The following is a 25,292-nucleotide window of genomic DNA, read 5'->3' as shown; positions in this document are numbered from 1 at the left end:
GGAGTTAAGATTGCCACAGAGTCTTGTAAATATTTAACTACAGAATGTTTATATATGTAAAACAAAGATTGATGTCATGTGAGAGCCTAAATGGGCTACAGGATATTGGAAACTTGAATTAACAGTTAAGTTTGGTACAGTACCATTTCTAATACATCATTGTCGATACAGTAGAAAGGTGTACAGTTGTAACACAGATTTGTGTCAAGTAACTGCCTCGAGGGTACACAGTATAATGAAAGTTAGGTGTGGCATTCAATAGTTCTGAATCAAGTTTCTCGTAAGTGTATTTATGCAAAACAAAAATTGGTTTCAATGGATTGCCTAAACGGGTTGCGGTACATTGGAAACTGAGGAGCTAAGTTTGGTGTTGAATGGTTCTGAATTAAATCTGTGATACACAGGGTGGTGGTGTAGCAACACATGGCAACAATCTAACAATACTCACAGGCATATATTCTTTATCCTCCACAAATAACCGCGGCTTACTGGAGAATAACTGTCTCCATGCAAATCACAATCTTGGATTTTCTTTTTTTAATGAGGAAAAATTGGGGGTGAAGTTTTTTTGCTGAGCTTTTTCCCTTTCCTTTTTTTATATTTAAAAATAAGATTAAACCTACAGTGAGTGACAATGACCTACAAATATACAGTAACAGGAGGGTTAAGGAGTACTGCCTGAACTGTGTTTGTGTTTGGCGGTGTTGCCACGAGCAGCATGACGCATCATGGCTGTGATATTTTGATCTTATTTGTACGTTTGGACATCAGCTGATTATGACGCCGATCGTCGAGGGAGGCGATTGAGTGTACAGTGGAGAGGGGGCCTGTATGAATGCCAAAGACTGAGTCGGCCAGGCAGAGAGACGGATTGGACGTCTCCTGTTACTCGCACCTTGGAAAGAAGCGCGCGTGAACTTTCGGGACGGGAACCAACAATATATTAGTTTGGTGGTAAAACGTTTTATGTTTTTAATTAAAGAGATTTATTCGTAAAATTCATTCCATCATATTTTATGTAATTGCTATAACACCCAAACTTCCCCTCAGCCTATCAATAGATCCTACCTTATCTAAAAAATGAATTAAAATACATTGTGTAGTGCATTGTAAAGGGCCAGAAACCCCATCGAAAAATTAGCCAAAAATCATTACAATTATTCAACTAATTTAAAGTTGACTGCATTTTAGAATAAGCCCCCACCACATCTTTGATAGCGCCTCCCAGAGGACAGGAGGGTGGACAGGTTCAGATGGCCACTGCGGTTTGAACAATCATCTTAGTCACGAAAAGTATGAAACTGAATTTCTTTTTCCGGAATTGCGCTCAAGATGGTGAAGTAAGTAAGCGGCAAGCCTTGGTGGAGATCTGCGCTCACACCATTGCCATTGTTATTATGGAAATACATAGACAACACACCATCTTTGGCAAACAATTATTTTTAAGAGGACTCCATGAATACTCGAGTCAGAAGACGAGCGCACAAAAATAGTGAGAAGCAGGACGAGAACTCTGGTAAAATGTTGCACCACCGCTCACCACAGTGTGGCAGGAGAGACTAATGAAACCAAAGCCAGACTGGGAAGCAGCAACTTTGCTAGCTTAGCTCTTGTCTACAGCAGTGTTGGTTAAAAACTGCACTCCACAATAAGAAACATATTAGCCCATAAATACCTCTCAAAGTTAGCGCAAATATATATTTTTTATAGTGGGAGCTTATGACATTCTTAACCTTATTTAATGTCCACTACATTACAGTTGAAGATGAGTACCGTACATTTTTTGCTTGGATTTAAAAGAAAAAGGAGTAAAAATGACATGAATGCACAGAAATAGAGTATGCTAAAAAGCTTCGTATTGGCTCGTGAAGTGAATGGCTCCCTTCATTCGTCCGGCACGAAAACATGTCACCGCTTCTCACTCTGCACAGACAATGGCGCCTTTTGTGACACATTCTCCACCGCGTAAAAACAACACAACTACTGTACATTAAAGTGCCTCATATCCTGACGGCGTGCCTTTTATCACCCTCCAACCCCCGTCCACATTGTCCTAGTCAGCGTCCTTTCGCAGCCGCAGCGCAACAAGGTCACACCGACACAATAACAGAGACAGCAGGAAAAATAAATAATATTAAAAAGACAGCTGTATGACAGGAGGATGAGCATGGCAGGAAAAGAGATGAGCAAGATGAGACAATAAGGCTAACGTATCCTCCAATCTTCAATTTAATCCACGAAAATGAAACAGCAAAGTAACATTTTGTCTATACAATGACAACAATCTGACTCAGTAAAGTGGGGTCATATTTGTCGCTTTTTGCAGAGGATAAAGAGTCTGTGAGTGTTATATTGTCTCTCAACGTGTTGCCGCACTGTTTGTGTTCAAACTTACCACTCGGAAACATCATGCGCCCAAAACTGGAGAACAATTTGGACAACTATGGAGCCTGCCACAGCTCCCCATGCAGTACCACTTCCAGCACATAGGGGGCAATCTAATCCATTTCGAAAAAAAAGCTGTCCTCCTCTGTTAATATTTGATGATGCCAAAACATACATTGACAGATAAGTGACCACCCAGACGATGAGTTTGGCACGAGTGGGTCAAACGGGCATGAGCATTCAAGCTCGGAGTGTCGGCTCAGCTGATCTCACACGCACGCACGTTGTTACAAAGACACTTGAATAGATAGCGCTGGAAAATAAACTATTAGTGAAGGAGTGAGTGACAATTCGCTGATGGTCTGTTTTGACAGGCTGATCTGAGCGGATAGCTGCACACAGGAAGTGAGCGCAGTCAGACAGACAAGACACCCCGAGAGGCCATTAAGAGATTACAAAGTTGCATGACCACTGTATAAACTGACAAGTGCAGATTAACAAGCCTCAACACACAAACATGAAACACACACACACACACACACACACACACACACACACACACACACACTAAATAAGGGAGCGTCCAGACAGCTTCCAGACAAGTCCCGCTGACTTTGGAGCTAAAACTAAATGCTAACATTGGGGCTTGGCGATTAGAGTCAAGTTCATTGCTCAGAAGAATACACTGACAACAAGGCTGCGATCAGAGAAGAGCTCCTGTTCAAAAGCAGTCAGAGGTGGAGAATTAGCAACTTCTCCAACACTAGCATAATTCAATGGCCATTGTGCTGCTCCTTCCGGAGTGTGCACATTGGCCACCTCGGGGCTGTAGATTACACACAGATGGAGACACTGCAAATGTAGCTCCTCCAAAAACTGGAATAATAGTCTCTCTTCGCAGAGGACAAAGAATATGTGCCTGACAGTTATATTTTCTGTCAACAATGTGTATCGTTGGCCAATTTATGTTCTAACATCCGTTGCTTCAAGATATTTTATTTTAGGCCATCTTGTTCAGGCTTAATGCATAGATGCATCTGTCAGTCTGAAGTAAACTCGAAAAATGGAGTAGTAGAGCGACAACATTTTACGGCAGGCTGGAGCACTTGATTCCAGTGAACAAATTCTAATTACCCGATTCCTTTGTCTTAGCCTGCACAGCACAGCACAAATCAAGACAGAAGCAGTTTATAGTGACACCCTTGTTCAGCTGCTTCCCCCTCAGGGTCACCTTCACTTATAATCAAGTGAAGTGACAGCTCAATACAGAGCACATGTTTGAACCGATCGCATCCCGTTGATTGACGTGCAATCGGGTGTGTATGTGCCATCTTGAATTTTACTACACAAGATCGTAGCTGTCAGATTGTTGATATTGACACGGCTCTCGTTTCATCAGTCAAACATCAAAGAGAAAAGGGGAGGGGGTGCGGGGGGAGCAAAGTAGGACCACATGGAGAATCAATGAATGGAGACGGTTGGTGGGAAAGGAGGGAGGCCACCATGGAAAGCGGCGATTTATGACCTCGTGAGAAAAGAGAAGCTTCATTCCGGAAGGAGAGTGGTTTGACGTACCCATGTTTGATTAGAGAGCAATTTATAGTGATATATAATTTGTTTCGGGTGTCTGTGCCTTCAAAATTTCACTCGTCAGAGCAATCAGCAGAGATTGGAATGCCTGACAACGGTATAGTCAAAACAAGGAGTGGAAAAAAAAGTTGATTTTCCTTCACAGTATCTCTTTTTTTTTACAATGTATCTATGCAAGACTATGCAATTTGTATTAAGCGGCTGCCTAAATGGGGTGCGGTATTTGAAACAGTCCACAAGAGAAAAGTTTGATGCGGGACAATTTGGAACAAGTTTCTTGTACAGTAAATGTGAATCCTGTTTAAATAAGTAAAACATGGAGGGGTGTCAAACGAACGCCTTGACGGGCTGCGGTATATAGGAGAGGGAACAACAATGATTGCGTACAGGTCACACAGACAGGTTGAGAGCTGAGAACACTTGCTTTAAGCCACGTTTGTGTCAGTGTCACAGCGAGAAATGTTTTCAGGGCGGGCCGTGAGAGCGACGAAGATGAAGAGGAAGAGAAACAACAGGCGGAGAAGGTCAGCGATGGGAAAAGGCGAAATGAAGGGGCTGAAGGAGGGGCACGATGAAAGGGTGTAGACGGGCAAAGAATGTGAAAAGTGTACACAAATGCGCAAGAACTGAACACAACACCGCGGCAACTGAGCCCTTCATTTTAACCACAGCTGTTGTCGTTGCCATGGACGCGCATCCATTAAGGTCCCGTCTCGTTCTCTGGTCTTTTATTGCGCCACTTGACCCCCGCCCCCGGACACAACAGTTAATTACGGCGCTGTCAAAGAAGGCCATGACGTCAAGTCACGTGAGATCACCAGCTCCCTCTGATGAATGTTGACACCGCTAGGGCAACTCTCTTCATTGCTTTAGTGTGCATTTGCTAGTGAAAGTGTCTTGTTAAATAAATACAACCATCAGGATGCCTCGCTGACTCAACGCGTTGGTTTGGTGTGCCAGGTTCAACGGTGTTTGTTTATGTTTGCAGGAGGTTGCGCATGCTTGACAAGCTTCCTCTCAATGTGTGTCGCAGGGAGTTTGTGTGTGGCCTCATTGTAGTTCACCATCTGAACGCGCTGCTGGAAAATGGAAAGCGAAAGCAGATCATTTTTAAATTGAGTGCTTGAGCATTTTTAACACTTTTCTTGTAAATGTGTGTGCATTACGTTTGTAGGTTGTGTGTGTATAAAATGTAGAGTAGCATCCAATGACTGCCTAAATGGTCTGGGGTATATTTGAAACCGTATTGACATGAGTTACGTTTGGCGCTGTGCAGAGTTTAATCAAGTCTTTTATTTTGAAAAAAAAAATAAAGATTAAACGGGCTGCTGTGAATTGAAGACTGAATAATGAGGAAAAGAGATTGGCACGCGAGCGTGATCAATGGAGGACATAATTGTGTTAAATGTTTGACTGTAATCCCATTTTAATGAGCTCGCTCACACAACACACAGACCCTGCTCGGGCACAAACACACATTCTTTGATTCTTTGGCTTTTGACTCAGCACAAGACTTGATTTTTAGTTTTACCGTTTTTGTGCTGTCTACTGTCTTTGTTGTTAATTTTTTGTTTTGCAGTTTGTTGTTGTTTGAATGATTTTGCTCCACGTACAGCACTTGGTGTACAGCAGTGGTTGTTTTAAAGCGCTCTATAAATACAGTGGGCGGCCCGGTAGTCCAGTGGTTAGCACGTCGGCTTCACAGTGCAGAGGTACCGGGTTCGATTCCAGCTCCGGCCTCCCTGTGTGGAGTTTGCATGTTCTCCCCGGGCCTGCGTGGGTTTTCTCCGGGTGCTCCGGTTTCCTCCCACATTCCAAAAATATGCATGGCAGGCTGATTGAACACTCTAAATTGTCCCTAGGTGTGAGTGTGAGCGTGGATGGTTGTTCCTCTCTGTGTGCCCTGCGATTGGCTGGCAACCGATTCAGGGTGTCCCCCGCCTACTGCCCGGAGACGGCTGGGATAGGCTCCAGCACCCCCCGCGACCCTAGTGAGGATCAAGCGGTTAGGAAGATGAATGAATGAATGAATGAATATAAATACAGTTGAGAATGTTCTCACGGTGCCGGATTCATACATGAAAGTCTGCGCCGGGCTATGGGGTGGGGGGGGGGGGGGGCGCCATAGGGTCTGTAATTGCTGCTAATGTGACAGAATGTGTTGGTAACGCCTACAAGTGTCGCACCGCTGATAAGCAGAAAAGCACAAACATGTTTATCATGGCGGGCACACATGTCTGCTACAAGGCTAGTGGAAATATGCTAGCAAGTTGTCAAGCGTCAATGTTTACACACACACACAAACACACACAAAAGTTTGCTTGAAACTAGAGGTGCACTGATAAATCAACCACAAAGAATATACAATTTGAAACGCTAACGCTGGCTTGAAACCGTCTCCCAACCATTATGATGTAAATGCACGAAATGCAAAAAAACTAACAAAAAAATCGGGGCAGAATTACGAATTCTACCTCAGGCAGAGTCAGATGCTCAGCAGAAAATTGGAGCGATGGAATCTAGACTCTGGTGGGCATTTCACGTGGCGTTGCTATGACGACCACCACTACCCCAATAAAACATTTTATTGCTGCTAAAATTAGTGGGATCCACTTGAAAAGCATGTGATGGTCAAAAGAATCATCAAGCGCAAGTTGCATGGATTTTCTCTGGCTACTCCAGTTTCCTCCCAAATTCCCGAAACTTGAAATTCTCCCTCTGTGTGAGTGTGAGCGCGAATGGTTGTTCTTCTTAAACGTTCCCTGCGATTGGATGGCCACCAGTTCAGGGTGTACGGCTGGGGTAGGCTCCAGAACGCACGCGACCCTTGTGAGGATGAGCGGATAATAAAATGGATGAATGGGTGGACGTTAGTAAAGGGCAGATTTGGAAAACACAGACTGGCATCAAGTGACTTCCTCGACGGGCTGCGGAGCAGTTTACATAAGATTTCTTATCGGGGTTAATAAAATACAGTCCTGAAACTCTTATTTGAGACCCCGATTCTGGCTAGCAAGCCGAACCCTGACCAGACACGCCAATTTGAAACTAAGTATAAAAACGGAGCGAGCTGGCGATATTGGCCCTGGAAGAGCATTTACATAACCTGATCAACTAGCTTTTAAAGTCGAGAGACGCTAAGCAATGCGAACAGTCACGTTCTGCCTTGCTCCAGTCATCACCACCGCGCAAGCACAGTCAAACGCGGTTAGCGTAATCGCATCAGACCATGAACAAACAAGATGTAGTACATAATGCAGGGCTGTTGTTCCCCCACCCCCACCCCCCTTTCTTCTTTTTCAGAATCCAAATATTGAAGCCCGATATCCCTCTTAATCCAATTGGACCTGGCTTTGAACCCGCGTGACGGCGGTTCGCTAGAAAACAAACTCATGACATGGCCGCAACAATACCGCTAATGTTAGCTTGACCGCAAAGGTCCAAAAAACCCTCATATGATTGCCTTGAGCCGCTGGACAAACCACATTGTGTTGGCATTGTAATAAACCGAGTTACTTCTAAATAGGTTGATAATGTGTCTGTATGTATATGCAAGACACATACATGCATTTAAAATTGAGTTAACAGGCAAATAGGTGATCCTGTCCAGTTTTCAGTAAGTCTCGTATAAATTATTAGCCAAATGTCAATATTGCATCGAAAACAGTAGCGTCTCAAGTGACTGCCAAAAATAAGACCGTGGTTTATTTCAAAGTGCCATTTTGTGTTCCGTCTTAACCGAGCATGACATGTAGCAAACTTCAAACATGTTACGCTATGCTTACAGGTTATGCTAACATGGTCTTCGGCATATGAACCTGGAAAACAAACAGCGCACAAACATGAGCACTCACGTGCATCCTCTGTCATGGGACAACAAACTGATCATGGCTGCTGTTGATAACCAGATAAGACATTTTAAATATATATATATATATATTAGAGAGAGAGAGAGAGAGAGAGACAGAGAGAGAGAGAGAGAGAGCGCGCTATGATGTTAGCATTAGCTTAATATTGTAGAGGCCTGGGCTACATCAAACATAACATGATGCTAAGATGTCATGTTTTGTCGACGTTTTTTGTGCCTTTTTGGGGACAGAAATACAAAAATCATCGCTTATGTTTGTGGGGCATTATGCATAAGAATGAAGCAGGTGTCCAGTGGGGGAGGCACACTGAAAACCACTGAAACCCCCGCCCCAAAAAAACTGGTGTAACACAGCTGTTGTATGATTAGCATATGTAACGAGTATGAGCTCAGGCGTTCATATTCACCATACCCAACTCACTTTCAACAGACAAAGAAAGGACTACAAGGCTACAAAGGGACAGAGGGGCCAGCTCATATGTAGGAAAAGAAAATATATACAAGTTATATGTCACTGTGTCAACAAAAAATATAAATCTGAAAGCTACTGAACTGTTTTTATGTTTTCCAGAAATGTTTTTAAAAATTGGTTCTGCAATCATCCTATTATGCTAACAGTCGCTATCCGCAGTCAGGCTTGGTACCAATATGACATTTATCAGGGTCCACTCGTCCGTATAAAATTTCATTTTTACAAATTCTAATCATTCTAAAACATTGAAGTTCATATCGCCCAACCCAAACAACACAAAGCGCCAAAACAGTCACAATACTTAACCTAAAACGGAGTGACATTTCGACAAACTCCTGAAGAGCAGGTATGACATCATTTTTTCCCTGCCCAACCCTCAGTTGACACTGATTCACCCTCATAGCTTGATGAGCAACGTGCTCAGTTTCCTCATTTCGCAACACAAAACCTGCTCAAAAGTTAAACAACCGAAAAACAATACTACTAGGATGCGGGTGGTATCCCAAAGGAGTCTACCTCGTTTGTCCTCCAAGTCCTGGAGGAACTGTCTGTACGCCGCCGCCGCGCTCATCCCTCCCCACCGCTGGGCCAGTCAGAGGCATTCAACGTGGAGACAACAAGGTGTGCGAGGAAGAGGAGGGACGCCAAAGATCCACATTGTCAAAGGGAAGACGTCCGCAATAAGCCGTCAAGTCTTGACAGCTATCCACCGGCTACGTGTATGTGCGTGTGTGCGTCTGCCGCTCTAAGCCGGATAGAGGAACAGGACTTTGACCAGCCTGATGATGTCATAGCCATACAACGCATGTGTACCTAGCCTAGCATTGTAACATACTGACAGTATGTGTGTGTGTGTGTGTGTCGGAGGTTATGGACTGTCACGTGTGTGACAGCGCACACGCCCACTTGTTTTGGAACACCTTACAACACAAATTAGCTTTTATCAATGAGCTATTACACATACACTGTGATTCATTTTTCCTTAAATGCTCCGCTCGGTGATGAATAATTAACCACAACACTGTAGGCGTACATGTCAATAATCTGGAAGCTCGCTGGTCACTTCATTCGGTGCACAAGCTAAACCAGGGGCAATAAAAAAAGAGTCCGAAGCTTACAATACAGGTGCATTTTTAAAAAAGAGCAATAGATAACACTCAACTTGAGTGTTCGAAATAATTCTCTTTTTACACATCGCGGTTTTGTTGAATGAAAATTAACGATTGCATACAACGTGTATAACTGTTGTGATTTTTGAAATGTAAATAAATTGGAGGTACAAGGGACGCGCCGATGCAACTTTTAAGACTGAGTACAAGTAACTGATATTTACTGTACGAACACGCCGTAAAAATTTGGTAGATATGCTTCTAGTACGGATTTTTGTTTTTAATTTTACAGATATAAAATTCAATTTCTCGTGCCCGCATAGGATTAATAAATTGTATTTATATTTGTATGATTTGTATTAGAAAAAAATATTTTTAAAAAAAGTGAAACTTGAGATAGAATATTCACACACACGCACGCACACACACACACAGACACGCACATGCACATACACTCGTTGAAAGGCACAAATTTAGAGACTGAAACTTCAAGCGCTGCTGAACACTACCCTCTTCTCTCACATCAATGCCAAAATCACACTCCACACACACACACACACACACACACACACACACACACACACACACACGCGCACACGCGCACACACACACACACACAGGGCAGTAGTGTGACTGGTCACCACGGCAACAGAACAAGAGTTCAGGATTATAAAAGGGGGGCGGGGGGCTGGGTAAGGGCCAGGAAAGTGACCCCGAGGTGTAGACACTACAAGCAAAACACTGCCAGGATAAGGTTGACCTAGTCCGCAAAAGATATGATGTGGGCATGAAGTGTTTATTTACCTGCGAAGAAAAAAAAATCTTGATTTGTCGTCTTTTAGAAACTTCAAGTCATCAGACTGATGTTCATTCCGTGAATTGAGATTGGCATGAACTCATGTGACAAAAGACAACACACAAAAAGAAAATAAACCAACAAAATATTGACAATACGACAGCTGATATCGGTTCGACAGATGAATGTGCACAATCAACGACAATTCAAAAATAAAGCAAATCGCTTTCAAAGAAAATGGCCGCTCTCCTGACCGGAGAGTTCATGGGCAATGATCTCAAAGCGCGAATGTCCTTTGGTCTACGAGTTAATTCGGCTAATGCTATTAGGCGATAAAGACTTCAAACTTGGGATTTCACCAATTTTGAGGGTTCTTTGCATGGGGAAAATCTATTTTTGGGTTGGCAGGATGCGCATGGTGGTTTAGCCCAATGAATTGGCGGTTTGGGAAGTTCCCCGTCTGAGAATAGACACATCCGTGATTGTCACAACAAGGCGCCTCGTCACCCTTCAGCTAAAATTAGCAACAGCCACAAAGCACAAGCTACTTGCGGCCTTCCCTCTTCTTCTATGCTAATGTGCATCCAAACTATCCCAAGCATGTAGATGCATTTGTCATTGGAAATCAATCACATGACAGGCCTGTCGTATCGGGATTGAATAGCACAAAGACGCGGTTGAGAGAAATGCGTCCACGCCCTGTAACCAACTGTCGAACATCGGGACGCATGACATGTATATGCTCGTTTGGGAGACCCCCGACACGCCCGTCCCAGCAGCTGACTGGGGGGACAAGTGGCAGGTCCAAAGGCTGTTTTATGCACTCAAATATTAGTTGCAGTACCACCTGCAAACTGTGGGGGGCAGATTGTTGCGATTGCCAGACATGGCAGTGAACACATAATTGAAACATTTTTGGTAAAATCTTTGACAAAAGACAAATACGTTGCATCTCGTGATGGAAGTGTTAACTGATAAACTTCAATTTCTGTATCTTGAGATACGAGCAAAAATGTTGCGCCACACTTCAGAATGACAGGTGCGCGTCAAGATTGCCAACAACTGGACGTCACACATTCAAGGACACCATCAGTTGCTTTTTGGAGTCAATGCGGACTTCCCCCCCCCCCCCCCCCCCCCGACAAATACCAGGAAATTTTCGTTCCAAAAAGGGAGGGGCAGGAGTGTCCAGTTGTTCCTCAACGCTTGTTTTAAGACTCGCAAAGAGCTGATGTTTGGTTTGCGGCTTGAAGCAGAACCAAAGGGGGATAAATTTCAACGCCTCTTGACAGAAACATATACTGAAAGTCTTACATAATTATCTTTGAATTCCCCCTCGGGGATTAATTAAGTATTCTGATGAGGCGGCATTTAGGGTTCATGGATTTTAAATTCTAGAATTAGAGATGATCAAGTGGCTAATGTGTTATGCTAATAGAAATCGTCTACAGAGGGAAGAAAAAGGACTGGGTGATATTATTGCACACGGTTCAGTCAGACCTGAATTTTACTCATGAGAATCATGTCAAAAGGTGACAGAAATATATCAATTCTGAAATTGATTCTTATACAATATTTTTGGGTCCTTATGGTAACTTTTTGCCCTTTTTGTGGGGTAAGTTTGCCTCCAGCAGGGGGCGACTGAAGAGAATCCCAGGCCGAGCGTTCCGAGCGGAAGTGGGCTCATTTGAGAGGGAAGGCAGACAAGTCAAGACAAAAAGCCGAAAAAAAAGAGAACAAACACTGATGAAAAGAGCGGGGCTTGGGGAGACCAGATGATAAACATTCACGTCTCCTCCGCGTGGGATAAAGATTTCATTCATCGGCCTCGCACAAATGCCGCCACTCGGTGCCCTCCTCCATTCTCTCTTTGTTTGACACCCACCCAGACCTCCTTCCCCAGCTCAGTTCCACTTTGCCATTGATGTCAACACATGAAAGGAAAAATGGCCTGCTCGAAAATACAGAATTCAAAATTAATATCGATATGAGGCAGAAAATGAGTTCAGTAAGTTATGTGGTGTTAGGCTAAATCACAGAATTGCCAAGTCAGGGTGTGACATTAATGGCGGCCCAAAGGCCCTGTCTCAAGTCAGCACGTACCTTGCAGATGCTGATCCAGTACAAAGTTGATAATAGAATCGAATCAACACATTCTTGCTTTTTCAACATGAAAAACAACTAACTACACAGCACTAATATCTTTAACAAATGCTTAAATAAAACAGCATAAAGACAGTAAATATGAAATACTGAAACTTATGAATAAATGGGGACAGGAACATTTCAACAGGGCTCCAACATTGATGAAACCCCAAATCTGCTACGTTTGCAAGCACACCCCGCTCAATGAGAAAGTTGAATTTTAGTATTTTACATTATTTTAGTTCACATTTTGACTATTATTGATGGTTAGCATTTTTAGCACAAGGCGATGCTAGCACCCCCCCCCCCAAAATGATCTTGAGTTTAACCTTCTTGAGGGAAAAAGTATGAATATTCCTCTCAATCTTTGGATCGTCATTTTATTCGGTCTCTGCTGGGGAAACGGTAACGCTAGCAACCCTGTTCGCATTGTCGCCATGTGCCACGATCCACGCGTGATGCCATGACATCAATGCTTTATAGTCTCGGAAATGTTTACTCATGTTATTCCGTCTCCGGGTTTGAATTAAAACAACAATGCCAGCGAGCCCGATTCATATTTTGTTCCGCAAACTACTTGCACAGCTTCCATTTTTGTTTCATGGAAGACCTTTTGGCCAAAGAGGCAAATGCTCAGAACAAGACGACTGTCATGTGAGAACAGCCAACTAGCGTGAACATAACGTTCGAGAAGAATCTGGAAATGTCCCGCAGCGAGAATCAGCTGAATCGCTCGCAGCTGTTTTGCAGCGCACACAGCGTGACCATCCGAGAGGAAATATCTACGGATTTTTGTGCTTACACACGACAAGAAGAAACGTATAAAAGACTGCGAATGGTTGAAACACGACAGAAAATCGTTCACAAAGTCACTGGATCTCAACCGACAACAAAGATGAGACGCACGTTTTCAACAGCCATCTTGAGATGAAACAATCGATATTCAGGGAGAACCGTTTGTTGATTGATTGTCCCAATACTTTTTTTGTCCATTTCAGCGCCGGTAAGAAAGCATCTTTGTCCGCTGCAGGTCTCCCGAGGACAAAACGGCAGGAAGTTCAAAAAGTAGGTCAAAGCAAGATATTCAAATGAAAGTGTCAAATGAAAAGGCAAAAATTCAACTGGCTGGAAATTTTCCCAACCAGAGGTGACAAATCAACAGCTGCTTGGGAGTTACATGAGTGACAAACATCTGAAATATTACAGAAGGGGGGGGGAAAAATGTCAGAGGCCATCACAAGGCTCTGTAACGCCTCGTGTTAACATATCAAGCAGAACCGCCCCTTCTTGAACACTGGGCCTCAGTGAGAAGCGGATGCAGAACTCCAGGGAGACCAGCGGGCCTTGCGCACAATCCCCCACATTTTTAGACGGAAAGCATGAATTATTTAGCTCTCGAAACTTGACTTTTAGGTCAGAGCGGTTCGCACATTTCAGGTTCAAACCGGATTACGTTGAGGCGACGCGAAGCAGAAGGAGTCTGCGCCTGCCGCTTTAACAACTTGCAGACGAAACACACCTCTACCCCTCCCTCCATCATTTTGTTATGTCAGGAATGTTCTACACACACGTACACACAAGTCAGCCGCAGTCCGAGTGAAAGTGTTTCTTTGCGTCGAGGGAAAAAAAAAAAAAAAGAATTATTTTTTTTTTTGCCAAACTCAGCCAACTTTTTGTGCAGTCATACAGCAGCACGACATCAGGCACACACGTTATCAAATGTGTGGTGTGCGCCCCCCTCCCCCATAAAAAAGTTGTTGGTGGAAAGAGAAAACCAGTATGATGCAAGATCATGCAAGGCTACTAGCATAACTTTCTCTGTCATTTTTGACAGAGGGGGTTGGGGGGGGGGGTTCTACAAACAAGAAGCTGTCTTGATTCGTATGAATTGGATGGTTGAGAAATCTACACAGATATAAACATTTTATTTTCAAGAGTAGTCTCCCCGCATTTAGGGAACACTTTGGTTTCATAGTAGCGCTCTTGGAACCTTCAGCTGTCACCATTCGTGTTCCCCCCTCCCCCCTGCCCCCTCCCTCCGCGCCCCACCTTCCATTAAAGCAGTCCTTCATCTTCACCCTCCCTTCTTTTAAGACCACTTTACACCTTTAGGAACCACACTGCCGGTACCATACACCAACCCCATTGGAATTCTATTGAGCGATTACATGGTCAGATTTAGGGGTAAGCAACAGAGTATGGCAACTACAGACGGGGGGGACGATGACAGGACGGGATTAGCGGAGGGTGGAGGGGTAGTAGGGTGACAGAAGGGACCTGCTAGTGTGGAGGGGGGGCTTGAATTGGACCCTCCCCCCTCGGATTTGTTTTTATGATCGTTCGTGGTCGCCGTCGCATCAACAAAAACATATGATAGCGTTTAGCATCTTGAACTAATTATGGTCAATATGGCCACATTAATTGTTATAGAGTTGTTGTTTTTTTAGGAATTAAGTGGTGGGTGCTTATTTAAGGGTCCTTTGACAGATGGTGGACACACACACACACACACACTGATGTGTGACTATTAGTTAGTGAAGGGGAGGAGGGGTGCGCCATCGATCTGTCACTCACTCATCCACAGGGGGGCGCCGTTGTCATCGATTCATCTCGGTGTCCAGCTGTCAGTCAAAGCCCAATGCTAAATTTGGTTTTGCATCTTATTAGTCCGCATGAGTAGGTACAAAAGCGATTTCATGTTAAATTAATTCAAATGTACTTTTGATTGACGTTTGGCATCAAGAAGCTCACTTTAGATGGTTGGGGCGTACTCTGTTGGTCATATTTTGTGATCCATCGTACTTTGAGTTCAAGCTCCCTCGTTGTCTCGGACCTTCTAATAGTAATTGTCAAAAGCTCCTCAGAGACCTACAGGGTCCATTTTTCCAGACACAATATAACACAATCAATGATATCTTTAAGTAGGATCACAGACAGCGATACATCAGCCGTAAATGATACTCACGAGGGGAACGGCATATGAGGCAAAGGATGAATTATTCAGTCGCGCAAGACTGCAACAACTGCAGCGTTCACGGGTTGAGTCACATTGTGGGTGATTGTGCACTGCGGATGCCTGCTGGATGATAATTATAGTGCATCTCAATTAGGAACAAAGCCTGTTAAGAGAAGTAGCTCCAGCTTAACAACTAGTGACCCAATAACGATGGAGCCCGGCGGGAGAAAAGACAAGTCGTGGCCAGTGTTTCTCCATCTCGCTGTGGAAACGAAGGATGTGAGAAGGCAAGCGCATAATCATCGTAATGTAGGTTGCGAGCAGCTATGAAGTTCAGGCGTCGAAAGAGTAGTTATTGTATATAAATCAGCATGTATTGTATTGTATTGTATTGTATTGCAATAATAATTGTATTTCACGCTTCTGCCAGTAGGGGGGGTGATGATTAATCTCTTCAAGAGTCAAGTGATGTGTTTTTAGGCTTCTTGAGCCTTTTTTTGTGAGTCTTCCAAATTTCAGTTCAATTGGTGTTCAGCGAAGCTGCCTTCGTGTTTGACGGGCAACCACAATTTTTTCTGCCGGTTCGTCTTTGAATAAAAATTACCCCAAATATTACCCAAAAATAAGCTCTTTCGCCATCTCGCTGCGACTCTGCACCCCGGGGCAACAACGAGGCACTCTAAGGTGGCCAAACCAATAGACAATACAAAGATGCATGATTTTGGTTGTTTTTAGGTGTAGCTAAATCTAGCTAGCTAACGGCCTCACAATTGCGCTGAAGAAATGGTGATGCGAAGAAATGCGCTTAAGTTCTGAGATACTGAGGGATGGAGTGACTCTAGCCTCACCCCCAATTTGAACTAACACTGCTTAGTAGATTAAAATGGAAACAAAAAATGGTTCGATAGCATTATGTCTCGGGTTTCAGTGGCTTTGCAATATTGACTGGAGTACCTGGTGACCTGGACGGCTCAGCAGTGTGTGCATTCATGCGAGAATGTTACTCTGAAGGAATTGGAGCAGATGAAAAGTCATGTGTGCTGCGCGCTCTCCCTCTCTCTCACACACACGCACACACACGAGGTCAACGCTCACCGCGTCCCCTCCCGAGTCTCGCGATCATGGCCGCCAGTGTTCGCATTTCTCCTGTCGCCATTTTGTAAGAATTGATCCAGAAGTCGCCCATCTTCCCGAAATTGTACCCGAATTATGTCAGAGACAAAATAACCACAAAAAAAAAAATAATACAGATCCAGGATGATAATGCTAGTTACGTGCCCCTAGTGGCTGTGGGCAGTATTGGTCACATGACAACACCCGCGCGCTCTGATTGGATGCAACGTAAGGAGTAAGTCGCTATTTTGCGATATCCATCTCAAAGTGAACGCTTCTAATATATGGACCAATTCTCATGTTGCTAAATCAGCTGTGTGTGCACGTCGAGGTCACACAGTTGTATTTTGTCTTGTGTTTCCTTCTGGAGTCTTGTTATTGACTAAAGTGAAGGCTAAGAGGACAAGTCTGCATGCATACATACGAGCGCGCACGCAGTGACACACACACATGCACGCATATCTGCCATCCTGACATCTAACTTGACCTACTTTCTTCTTCACGCATGCCCTGGCATCCAAACGGCCTCCTTATCTTTTTCGCCCGGCAAATGTGTCCGATAGCCAACAAATCAGGAAGCGCACAGGACAAAAGAAACGTGACGGCGTATGTGCTGTGCTAACTGTCGAAACGGCGCAGTCAAAAACAAACTACTGACAAATCTTCACGGCCAAATATCAGGCGTCACGCGGACAATGGGCCGCATTGGTCGATTGCACTCCACCAGCACACACAAAATCAGCTGGGTGCTTGTTATGTAAGAAATCTGGATAGGTCAAACAGTTTTCATGCGTCTGATATCAACTTGGACTCCTTCTTATTGCTTTCGTCACAAGTCTGAAAAGACGTTTAAAAACGTCTTTGGGAGTGAATGAGTTAAGAGGATCGCCCAATTTGTTTTGCCCACAAAAATTGTAAGCCACTTGGATTTCACTGAATTCATGAATTATTCACCAAGAAAACAAACGCTAAAATCACCTATTCCCATTTGGCTCCATCTCACAACATCAACAAATTCCCTCAAGTGTTTCTATCATAATCCTGTTGCCAAAGGCCGACCACACATGTTGGTGGGAGGTCGCGGTCGAGTCGCAAACATGGCGGGTGACGACCGAGCCACGGTGGTGGAGGGGAGTCGGCGAGACGAGGTGAAGGAAAGAAGTAGGCCACGTGGAAAAATAGGAACACTCCCACATCTCTCTGGCGCTCATCCAGGAAGTCCTCTCTCACGACTCCAGAACAAGACTGCCATCGCCACAAACTACTTGGCCATGCATTCCATTTTTATCAAGCGTCGCCGGCCTGCTACACAAGCAGAACGCAACAATTCCTCAAAAAAGCGGACGTTTGTCTTGTCTGCTGCGATGGCTGTAAAAAAGGGAAAATGCGCAGGCGTGAGATGTTGCTTTCAGGCCGACAGTGAGGGCGGCACGGCAATTTTTCGGGGAAGAATATCACATTGGCGAGAGCGCCACCTATCACTCTTCGAGCAATTCAAGTTACGGTTGATGTATTATGACGACGCCATCTTGAAAGAAGTGCTTGCTGTAGTTACGTGAGTTAGCAACTTAGCATGTGCACAAATAAGACAGACTCGCGACTGAGGTTAGCTAATTAGCGAGGCTAACGGGTTGTTTGAATTCTGATGTTGCAGAGAAGTCGCTACTTTGAGTGTCCTCCAATTTAAGTGTAACAATCAAGAAAACAACTGGTGTTTTTTTTTAAGTCGACCAATCTTCCTTCAGATTGTAGAAAAAGATCCTCGCCTTTGAGCACCCCTGCTCTACTCAATCAAAACTTATGAATGCACATAGGAAAATTTGTTAACCAAAGTCTTTCCTGTAGCTTCCAGTAGCACATATGGTCAGAGAGGGGGGTTGGGGGGGTCCACAATTTGCCACTTTCACTTCAAGAGAGGGTCGGCGCGCACACACACACACACACGCATACACACAGACTGCCAAACGCTGGCTGTGCAAAGGAAGGACCAATGAGTCTGAGGTGTTAAATAGACAGTGGGGAGAGAATTGTAATACAGCCGATTTGCAAGCCAAACACACACACACACACACAAAGAATCAAAGCCTTACACTCTCGCACATACTCGGCGCCGGATTGGACAAGTCAGCGTTCCTGCGATTAACAAAAAAAATAAAAAAAAATCATCGAGATCGCAATCAGAGCTGATGAGGAACCAACCAACTACATTGAAGATGCCAACAACGACACACAAAATGACCCATTTACACATTGGGCCCCACATACTAACATCAACAAACACACACGCACACACAAACACACACACAGACCGCATGCAGACACTTGATAAGACAAGCACGTGGATACACAGACACCGATACTAATAGACACATTTATATATGTTGGTTATGCACACACACTACAATCTGGGAAAAACAAATAAAAACAAAATTACACACACACACACAGACACATTTATAAAGGGCATCAGCAGTACTGCATTGGAATTCTTTTTTCTATTGGCTTTCCTGTCAAACTTCCGCCGTTTCTCTGGGTGGATTTCAGCCGGCTGACGCTGCAGCTTCCATGCGGGCGCACGCGCACACACACGCACACACACACACACACACACACACTGACACATATACTTGATCTAGAAGGAAAAATGCCATTTATAGAGGAGATTTTCTTTTTTATGAAGGCAGGGTGAATACGGGTAAAAAAAAATTTAAATCACGTGACGGCCTGCTTTTCCACTGACTCAGTTATGTGCTTGATTGGTGTCCCACCCGGTGTTTTTCCACCAGCGACCCTGACGCTATGACTGTAGACATCCTGGCATTGTTGTGCCTCGGCAGCACACGTCAACGCACACACACACTGCTGTGAATGATTTAAGACATATCCCATGTCCCTCCTCTGGTTTCGCTCGAGCCATGCCACATGCTCCACAAGCCAAGTTCACATTTGTCCCGACACACAAACAGCTGACACACACTCACTCTGACAGGGGTAAAATCAGGGTGCTTGCACGAGTTCAAGTTCAAAGTGCGCAGGAAGAGAACATGTCATCACCAAATTACTGTACCGGTATTACCACAATTAAGGATTTGGGGGGGATTGGTTGTTTTTTGATTGATGAAAAGTTACGATGATGACATGGCTAAACGAAAAGCTTCTTCATGTTTGGTTGAAAAACTTGCCACTGTACCATTATGTACTGTGCCTAAAACTCAAATACAATTGAACGGTATTGGATTCTAAAAACTTGAAGCCACCGTAACATCCACTTTGGGAATCGCAACTTTACGATATGAAACTAATGGAAAAAACATTCTGCTCCCACCCCCTCACTGCCATAAAATACTTTTCTTGAACAGAAAAGTTCACCAAAGGACATGCAAAGTGTTGCCAGGGTGCTCAAACAGCAATCTAAAAGTCAGAGAAACACACGTGTAAAACATCAAAGACTTCTATTCCATTAGCATACTCAATTCAAACGCCTGGTTGCATTTCATCACACATGTGACTCGAGCCTACTGGCTGTCAATTGAAGCAGAGGCGCCCGCCCCCCTCGAAAAGGAATTCTCAGCACTGAACGTTTATCCTGGTGTGCACGGCAGCGGCATTGATATTTACAGCACAAACACAAGGTGACGAATGTTAACCAGGGCGGGGGAGACTCCGTCAAAGTGCTTCCTCCAGTGGATCCAAAAGTACACAAGTGATTAAGAAAAGGAAGAAAAGGTCAGCCAAAGCGGAGCTAGACAGTACTGGGAGGTTGTTTATCCAAAAATATGCACAATGAGGGGGGAAAAAAAATCTCTTTTGCGCTGGAATGACCACTAACATGCAACTTCAGTCCATGGATTTTTCGAAATTCTCATTTCATCTTGAAGAGTGGACCATGGGTCACATTAGGCACTTCAGCAAAGAATTGACCCTGTCAAATGATATTCTGGCATTCATATTTCATTTCATACCCACCACCAATACTGCCAAAGTGAGCATTATCATGTTAGCTCCATTTTTGTCATTTTAAGTTCATGCAATCGAGATTCACTCCTTAATTCATCTACGCCACACTGGGCCAACTCCCATTTCCAAGATGGCTGAACCCACCAAATCGCGTTCAGAGAGGCAAATCTCCGAACTTTTTTGCCAACTTTCCTTCTCCTTTGTTGGATTACATAATCGGGTCCAGCAGAGATGAAAAGGGTATTTCTTTTCCACCACAGGACGGGCCACCGCTGTTTCAAATGAATTCGACTCTGCTTTTCTTAACTGATTTCGTCACGCAAAGGCGAGTATTGCTGAGGCTCTACCCCGGTCTCTGAAAAATTATGAAAAGTTTATTTTGTGTACCTTTCCTTTTGCTTTGAATGAACATTTCTTCACTTGGGAGAAAATTTTAATTTTATGACTACTTTTTTAAAATGACTGTTTTTTAATCGTATGACTCAAGCATCTTCGGGAGGTCTGTCAACCACATTGTTTTAAATGTTACTGCCGCTAGGGAAAGAAAGAGAGAAAACTTCCAAAGCAGAAACGAGAATACAAAGAGTTCAAAAAGGCCCTGGTTTTCAGTTTCTGCAAAAACATCAAAGGAACTCAAGTTCTGTTGAGATTTAAGATTGGGTGCAAGTGCCTGTGCAAATTACGTAAGTCTTTATATTGCACCAAACTTTTTTCCTAATCTCAGATTGTTCCTTGTCTGCCATGCAATGATACTGACAGAATGTGTTGACAGCACCTCAGTTGCATGAAAAACTGTAAGCAGTATGATCCAATATCAAATATGCATTATGATCAAAATCATTACATTTGGCCAAAGCACCAAACTCAAACTTCAATTTCCGTTAAAACAAACACTCAATCATATTTATACTATTCAACAAGGTATAAAACTTTGAAATCACCCTACTGCAAAACGACAAAAAGATGAACACAGCTAAGTAGTGCGTCAAGGCAAAATTGCTCCCAAAGCTCAATGAAGATCTATCTAATTAAGTAACCCATGTCTCCTCCTTCCATAATGTTACCTTTATATCGTTCCAGGACATCTTCGTAGGCCTGGGCAAACTGCTTCTCCTGGGAGTGATTGGACGGTAGCAAGCCGGGTATGAATCCAGCCATTGTGCTTTGAGGGTCGGACTACCGCAGTGGCTCCGCACCGCCGGTTGACTAGCTGGCAAAACGTCTCCCTCTCCTCGGCGTCCGAATTACGAGCGGGCTCGTTGCATTCGGCCCGGTATAATCCCGTCAAATAGTCAATAAAAGCACAAAAAAAGTCTTCGGGGGGGGGGGGGTGGAAAATGTACAATGGAGGTTACATAAATGTTATCTATCCATCACCAGAGAGCTGGTTGGTGCGCGCCGACACACGCGCACAGTCTCCCTCCGAAGCGAGGAGTCCCTCCTGAAATATATCACCATCAAACCGGCGACAGCTGTTCGGACGCTGAAGGGACGCAGCTGCAGCCCACACGCCGCAAATAAGACACGTCGAACTGGGAGAGTGTCCGTTTCCAACCCGGTAAATGGGTGGGGGGAGAGGGGGGGTTTATCGGGCCAAATTGTATCCGGACCCGCGCTTCCTCTCACCGGCTGCGTACGTCAGCGAGCCGCTCTTGTGCTTCCTGGGGCTTCTTCCCGGCCGCAAATGGCTGCTTCACACGCCGACCTCGGAATTCTCCGGCCGCCTTTGAGAGAGTCTCTTTCTTCGACTGCGTGCTGGGACTCGGCTCGGCTTGCCGTAGGTGTCTTCCATCCCTCTCTGCCGGCCACGTCGGGAAGCGCTGACGCCGCCGCAGGAATCTCAAAGCCCGCCGGCCAAATGTGTCTAACTAGCACGCCAAACTAGCCGGCTTGCTAAAAAGGATCCGAGGAAATATGGAGCTGTAGTGCCCCCTACACGGTTAACAGCGGTATTTCGTGTCCATCAAGACAACAATAGGAGGGAGGATGGATGGATGGATGGATGAACATTTAAGAACTTTGGCTAGGTTGCTCTGAGGAATCTCGTGATTCCGATTGACAATAAAGGCAACACCAGGCTACAAATTGAATAGACGGTATATACCACCACCTAAAGCCTAAATGACAGAACTGAACTATAAATCCATATGCATCCTGCTATATTTAACTCAGTGACCTATTTGCTATTCCGTTGCCTCCTGAACTGTATGGCTTTCTGTCCTGTCCTTTATACCAGCATCGGATAATCTCCATAAAGCAGCTTCGACAATGAACAACACAGAGATTATGTCATTAATCCAAAAGCAATTAACGTAAAGAATCATACATAAGGCGCATTGTCATCACCGTGCATTGAGAAGTGTGTCATATACTATGCCAGAGATGCGGAAAAAATATTGCATTCATTCATTAACCATTTAGATTTAATTAAACTTACATTTACAAGGTGTTGTATGTTTTATTACAAAACAAAAGGTAGATTGTCTTGAGTTTTTTTTTTTTTACACACCTGTCACTGTCATTATGATCAACATGAGCATAATGTCTTTTGTCAGTCGCGGCTGGCCAGTAGGTGGCGCTGACATAATCACATCCATCTGTCATAAAGTGCAGCTGATTGATCGTTTGATGTGCAGGAGTTAGAGACGATCTGATCGAAATGCAAACTAGAGGGAGAGAAATTCACCCAAACCACCATAACCACAAAATGTGAACTCTTCACGAGCATTCCTAACGTATTTCAGAGTAAAACGACAACAAGAGTCAACCAAACCTTGCTTTCTGTACCACATTCCCAACGACAAAACCTCCCACAAGGGCTTTCTCCCAACTCTTATCCAAGCTTTCCTCCCTTCCAAGGTTCACTTCATCAATCTTTCTCCTCAACTTTGCCTTAAAAAAAGTCATTAACTCCTCCACATCCTTCTTCGCCTTCCCTACTCATTCACTTTTCTGTGCCCCCTTTTAATACCCATAGTCACCCTCGTCCACCCCCGCCACCAATGCTTTCATCACCATGGCAACAGGCGGAGCGGGGAGGGAAAGGGACACCATGTCACCATGACAACAGGGGACTACAGAGGCTGCCTGTTGAGAAAGAAACGCTGCAGGCGGGACGGAGGACGCCTAAATGACAAGCCGGCGTCGACGTGCGGGGTCCTGGTAATTTGCTGTGTTTCCGTGTAAATATCTGAGCTGTCAATCATGTGGCCTGCTAAAGGATTCCTGGTCCGCATTCCAGCCATTGTCCTCACGGGCATCGGGGTCAGCGCAGATGCGTCCCGATCATCCATGATACGGCCAGATGCAAATAGGGAGACACAACGGAGATTCAAGCTTGAGTGAGCCCAACAATCCTGACACGTTAGGACCACTAGTCGGGATAATTCTGCATCATGGGACTGCTAGGTCATGTTCAGGAGGCTCCGGATTGAGGGTAGCTGCACTTCGTAAAATCAAATTTGTGTCATTCATTTGCTCCACTGGAGTGCAGTTAGCCAATACATGGGTCTTTTGGAAACTAACAATATGAAATTGCTCCCTTATCCAGAAAAAAAGAGAATTTTTACAATCTGGTAAAAGAAATAATTTTAAAAATTCAAGTGTTGAGTCAACTATGCATGTGTCAAACTCCAGGCCCGCTGGCAAGATCTGGCCCGCCACATCATTTCATGCGGCCCACGAAAGCAAAATATGTGCATCAACTTCAAGTTTCCTGCTGAAATACCAAAATTGCAAATTGTTTACCCATTCCCCTTTTTAAAATGAATGCAATTTGTAAAGTTTTTACTGTTCTCTGTTTTTTTTAAACTCAGTTTGTTGTGTCTGCGTAGTATGAGGCAAGTGTGCATTTATTTGGGTTCACAGGCATAACTTTCCCCTGAAAGTAACCAGCACTACGATGTGACCAGTGACAAAAATGAGATTGACGCTCATTGTCGAGGATGAAATTCCGAACTCGCATGGCATAATCCAATAAATAACAAGGAATTCAAGAAAATTGCTTTTCATGGGGTTCACTTAGCAATGTTGTTGCCCTATCAGATGACATCAGCATTTTTCTTGCAAATCCGACACCGACAAGATTCCAACAGAGGTCTCCTTACCTGCCACGCGGACCACCGCCCTCTCCGCGGGGTCCAACACCGAGTCCTGGCTCCTGCGCTTGCGTCGCTCGTGTTTGGACAGGTTCCAAGGCAGCGTATCTCCTGGGGCGCTGGCGTACAGAGACGAGGGGCACGGTGAAAGCGAGCCCTCCGAGCGCTCGCTGCGGAAGGACGGCTCGCTCACGCACGAGCGCTCGCTGAGGGTGTCGTCGTCCGATGACTCCATGGGAGTGTCGGGCCTGCTGGGGGAGGAAAAGGAGAGCAAAGAGTCACCCTTTGTGAGCTTGTATATGCAACAAGAAGAAGAACAGAATTATTTCAGGAAAAGATAATTTCCTGGTCAGAATCGGTACATACTAAGGAAATTACATCCAAAATCAACACAATGTATGTTGTGACATTTTTTTCCCAGTCTGATAGTATAGTTGACCTTAGCTTGTCCCATCAACACAGCTGGTAAAAAAAATACATATATACATACTATATATATATATATATATATATATATATATATAAATCCTCGTCATATATGTCACTTGTTGCTAGCATCGATAGGTGCTAGCAAGTAATTAGCTGACAAGCTAACAGCCTTAGGTCTTGTAACAAATGAGAGTTGGAAAAAAAATCAGATTTTTGAGTCAAATTCTAAAGGGATAATTGAAGTTAATCCATTCTAAAGTAAGGCTGTCACACGTCAAGCGCTGTAAAATAAATACGTGTCCAGTTTGTGTGTGTGTGTGTGTGTGTGTGTGTGTGTGTGTGTATGTGAATACTTTGAGGCGCCATCCTCGCATC

The 25,292-nt window shown here is 44.3% G+C and overlaps 1 protein-coding gene across 8 annotated transcripts in view; it reads right to left on the bottom strand.

Annotated features, from left to right (window-relative positions):
• The window catches only part of macf1a (microtubule actin crosslinking factor 1a), a 114,847-nt gene that overhangs the window by 86,916 nt on the left and 2,639 nt on the right, over positions 1 to 25,292 (bottom strand). For 5 of the 8 annotated variants that reach the window (XM_052072460.1, XM_052072461.1, XM_052072471.1 and 2 more), the window contains exon 2: positions 24,498 to 24,739. In XM_052072460.1, coding sequence (XP_051928420.1) covers positions 24,498 to 24,723 — 226 coding nt within the window. In that variant the 5' untranslated portion in view covers positions 24,724 to 24,739. Of the gene's footprint in view, positions 1 to 8,831; positions 9,184 to 21,455; positions 22,357 to 24,497; positions 24,740 to 25,292 lie in introns of those variants that run through there. The other 3 variants (XM_052072463.1, XM_052072466.1, XM_052072468.1) reach the window with 3 other exon arrangements.

This window comes from Hippocampus zosterae, chromosome 7, assembly GCF_025434085.1.
Source record: "Hippocampus zosterae strain Florida chromosome 7, ASM2543408v3, whole genome shotgun sequence".
In the NCBI taxonomy this organism is placed as follows: domain Eukaryota; kingdom Metazoa; phylum Chordata; class Actinopteri; order Syngnathiformes; family Syngnathidae; genus Hippocampus; species Hippocampus zosterae.
The sequence above is the reverse complement of the archived record's forward strand: the minus strand, read 5'-3'. Positions and strand labels throughout refer to the sequence as shown.